Here is a 4053-nt window from a genome sequence, read left to right as displayed (position 1 = left end):
CAAGAGTGTTCCTAAATTACACACAAAAGACACCATTATAATTGGTAAGGCCCTGTCAAGTTTCACTAAGTTTTCACCTGGTTTCACTAAGGGCACTACAATCACTTTATAAAATGGCGTTTCGTTTTGTTTTTAATCAGAGTATAGTGCAAACTCTTTGAACTCACGATGAATAATATAATATAACCCCTTCCAAATCTGGTGGTTTCACCTTAGTTAACCTCTACTTAGACTGTTAATACATACTACAAACCGGCCAACCCTTGCACAGACTGTTAAAAAGACAAACTATGCTTATTCTCTTTCTCAGTCATGTACTGCCATACAAAACAAACTCATAAAAATACAGAATGTGCATGCGCCTAACCTGCAATATTCTAGGCTCATTTGAGCTCGATTATCGTAATGTATTTTGAATGGTGTATCAACGAAAGTTGAGGAATATCACCTAATCGTATGCAAGCCATTTCAGTGAAATTAAATAGGGAAGCATCGCCTGCGGGCGCTGCTTCAAAAAGTCATCCTCATCTGCTCACGCACTGTAGGCCAACACGACTTCAGCTCAACACGGTCTTCAGTCTTCAGTCTTTATGCTCCTAAATAAAGCAGATAGCTTGTCCAAGGAGAAATGTGCTGCTCAAAACACAGGTGCAGATGTGCCAATAGTGCAGGATATGTACAAGATGTGCGAGTAAAATGAACTCTAGATGCTTAGAGAACCTGGTGGACTGCAGAAGGCTGTAAAGCTCTAACTGCAGGGAGTGCTGCTGACTGGAAGGCTTGGACTGATGTTGATGTTACAGCTTCCACAGGCAGGCAGTTCCAAATTGGTATTGTGCGAATGAAGAATGAATACTTGTAAGTGTCCCGAGATGCTCGGATGGGCTGATACCGGAGATGGTGGGTTAATCTCCCAACGGTTGGATGCAGTTTGATGATGGGTGGAAAGTTGACATTTATGAGTCCATGATGTATTTTGTGGAACATTGAACACTGAATGAACAGTCTCCTTGTTTTAAGAAGGTCCAGATCTAACTGGTGAAGTAGTGGTGTGACGCTAGCCCGCCTATCAAAGTTTCCACAAATAAATCGGGCTGCTTGGCGCTGGACTGTTTCCAATGACTTGATGTCCCTAGATGTATATGGGCTCCATGCTGATGCAGCATATTCAAGCTGAGGTCTTACTAAACTTTGGTAAGCCTTTAGTTTCACCTTCTGTGAGCATGGTCCAAGATTTCTTCGGATGATGCCAAGGGTACTCACTGCCTTAGATCGAATGTTAGCAATGTGCTCTTTGAAAGTCAAATCACTGGAAATGGTGACTCCAAGATATTTGTGACTAGCAACTTTTTGGATGACTTGTTCAGCTACAGAGTAATTGAAGACAGACTGCTGCTTTTTACGGGTGATGGTGAGATGTTGACATTTTGATGCATTGAAGGCCATTTGCCAACTGTCAGCCCATGCAAAGACAGCTTGCAGATCTTGCTGTAATATCTGATGATCTTCAGGTCCCCGGATTTCTCGGTATAGGATGCTATCATCTGCAAATAATCTGATGTTGGACTTTATCCCACTTGCAATATCATTAATATATATCAAGAAGAGTGTAGGACCAAGGACAGATCCTTGTGGGACCCCTGATTGTACTGGGGCCCAAGCTGAGCACTGACCATTGATGTTAACAGACTGTTTGCGATCTGACAAGAAGCCTTGTATCCATTTGAGTGTTCTTCCCTGTTGCCACAATGGTCTAGCTTTGTGGCCAATCTATGATGAGGGACCTTATCAAAGGCCTTACTAAAGTCCAGCAACAGGACATCCATTTGCCCACTTCTATTCAAGCATTCTGCCCAGTCATGAACTGCCTCGATAAGTTGCGTCTCGCAGGATCTTTTTTCCCGGAAGCCATGCTGGTTGTCTACTATGATGTCATTTGCAGAGAGATGTTTGGACATGTGTGATAGAACAATATGCTCCATTATCTTGCATGAGATACACGTCAAACTGATTGGCCTGTAATTTGCTGGATTGGATTTGGTACCTTTTTGTATATCCCAGTCACATGAGCTTTCCTCCAGTCATCTGGAAGCTGGCCAGTCGCATACGATTGCCGAAAGATATAATGCAACATTGGACCTATCTCAGTGGCATAGTCGTGAAGAAGTCTGGCAGGAATGCTATCAGGTCCCCCAGCTTTAGATGTGTTTAACTGCGCCAGTTGTTTAATCACTCCAGCCAGTTCGATGTCTAAGTCATCTATGCTGGAGAATGGCGAGGGGCCCTTGTCAGGTACGGATGTCAGGTCTTCATGTGTAAAAACCGATGAAAACTGTCTATTTAGCGCCTCCGCTTTTGATTTGTCAGATGTAAAAGACTCTCCATCAACTACCAAGGTAGGTATGCCAACAGCTTCCCGCCTCAGTGATCTTATAAATGACCAAAATGTTTTCGGACTGGTATCAAGACTAGGCCCTAAGATTTCTTCCATGTAGTGATGGTACGATTCACGGAGTAATTTGGTTACATGATTACGCTGTTTCTTGTAAGAGCTCCAGAGTCTCTCAGATTTGGATTTTCTTGCAGCACTGTATAATTTGTCCCGTTTCCTCATATGCTTGATTATATGATGGTTTATCCAGGGGTGGGATGGTTTCCCCTTGGACATATGATGGGGGACAGACTTTTCCATAGCTTCCAACAGAAACGTTTTAAACATATTCCAGTTTTCATTGACTGTTCTTGTGTCTGGCTTACTCTGGAAAAACTCAGTTGAATTCTGTTCAAGTATGTTCTTTAGATTTTCTGTGTCTGCTTTCTTAAAGTTGAATACCTTATGTGGGCATTTGTTTTGCCGTTTAGGTGCCAGATTGATTTCAAAGATTAGTATATCGTGATCACTGATGCCGGAAGCAACTCTAATATTGTTCACGATATTTGGGTTTGTTGTACACACCAAGTCTAAAACATTTTGAGAACGGGGTCTTGTAATCAGTCTGTTCAGCTGGGTCAACCCTGTTTCAGTGAGGAAGTCGAGGAACCCATCATGCAGCTTTTTGCGTGGGCTTCCAACTTTGGTCACACCAAGATCCCAATTTATATCAGGAAGGTTAAAGTCACCACATAATAAGATATTTGTGTGACTTCCATTGTTCTTGTTCATAATCTTGGCTAAGCTGTCAAATAAATGGTCGAAAGGCTCAGATCCACTTTTAGGTGGATGGTAAAACTACCAATGTAGATCTTCCCGGCATTGACAAATTCCATAGATGACCACAATATTTCACAAGGGTATCTAACTCGGGCATATCCACCGAGACAAAACAATCTTTCACAGCAAGAAAGACCCCTCCGCCTGCTTCATTCCTATCTTTACGGGTGACATTATACCCTTCTGGGAAAATTGAGTACGTTGGAATTGTTGATCCTAATTTAGACTCACAACCTATGATGACATCCGGATTATGTTCTTTCACAACTGCTTGAAAAGACAGTCTTCCCTTTTCACCTTTCAATCCATCGCAATTTATCACCATTGTTTTCAGCTTTGGCAAGCTACGTTTCTTTGTTTTCAGGGACGGTTTGGATCTACGATCATTAGATTTTGTTGGAGTAGAAGTGTCTTGAGGAACAAAATTGCTACTTATATTAAGTTCAGATTCGTCAGTTAATGCTTCAAAGGAATTATGACTAGAAAACTGATCACTGTTGAAGAATGCAGAACCGATGTTGGGCATTCCACATTTGTTGCAGAGCCAAGACAAATTTGGATGATGCACATACAGCTGGTAAATTTGGTCTGAGATAATGGCACAGTCTTTATGATACCAAACATCACAGGTGTCACATTGTATGGCTACATGCCCATCTTCAACTTCGTGATCACAAATTCCACACAGATACTCTGGGCCTGGGTTGGGCTCAACACCACTTAAGATAAGAATTAATATGATTGTTTGATGTGTGCGTAAACCATTTAAGTTGGACTTCATCAAGCCCCTGGCCTGATAGTTATGCTCTTTGGATCTAGTATAATGAGCCAGTGATAACTGG

The 4053-nt window shown here is 42.0% G+C and overlaps 1 protein-coding gene across 1 annotated transcript; it reads right to left on the bottom strand.

Annotated features, from left to right (window-relative positions):
• Window positions 1-711: 711 nt before the first annotated feature.
• Window positions 712-3163, bottom strand: LOC140172495 (uncharacterized). Its single transcript, XM_072195641.1, has 2 exons — window positions 2045-3163; window positions 712-1770 (listed from the first exon to the last, which is right to left on the bottom strand). The coding sequence occupies exons 1-2, from the start codon at window positions 3161-3163 to the stop codon at window positions 712-714; spliced, it is 2178 nt and encodes a 725-aa protein (XP_072051742.1).
• Between the last annotated feature and the right edge of the window lie 890 nt (window positions 3164-4053).

This window comes from Amphiura filiformis, chromosome 16 (assembly GCF_039555335.1).
Source record: "Amphiura filiformis chromosome 16, Afil_fr2py, whole genome shotgun sequence".
NCBI lineage: Eukaryota > Metazoa > Echinodermata > Ophiuroidea > Amphilepidida > Amphiuridae > Amphiura > Amphiura filiformis.
The sequence above is the reverse complement of the archived record's forward strand: the minus strand, read 5'-3'. Positions and strand labels throughout refer to the sequence as shown.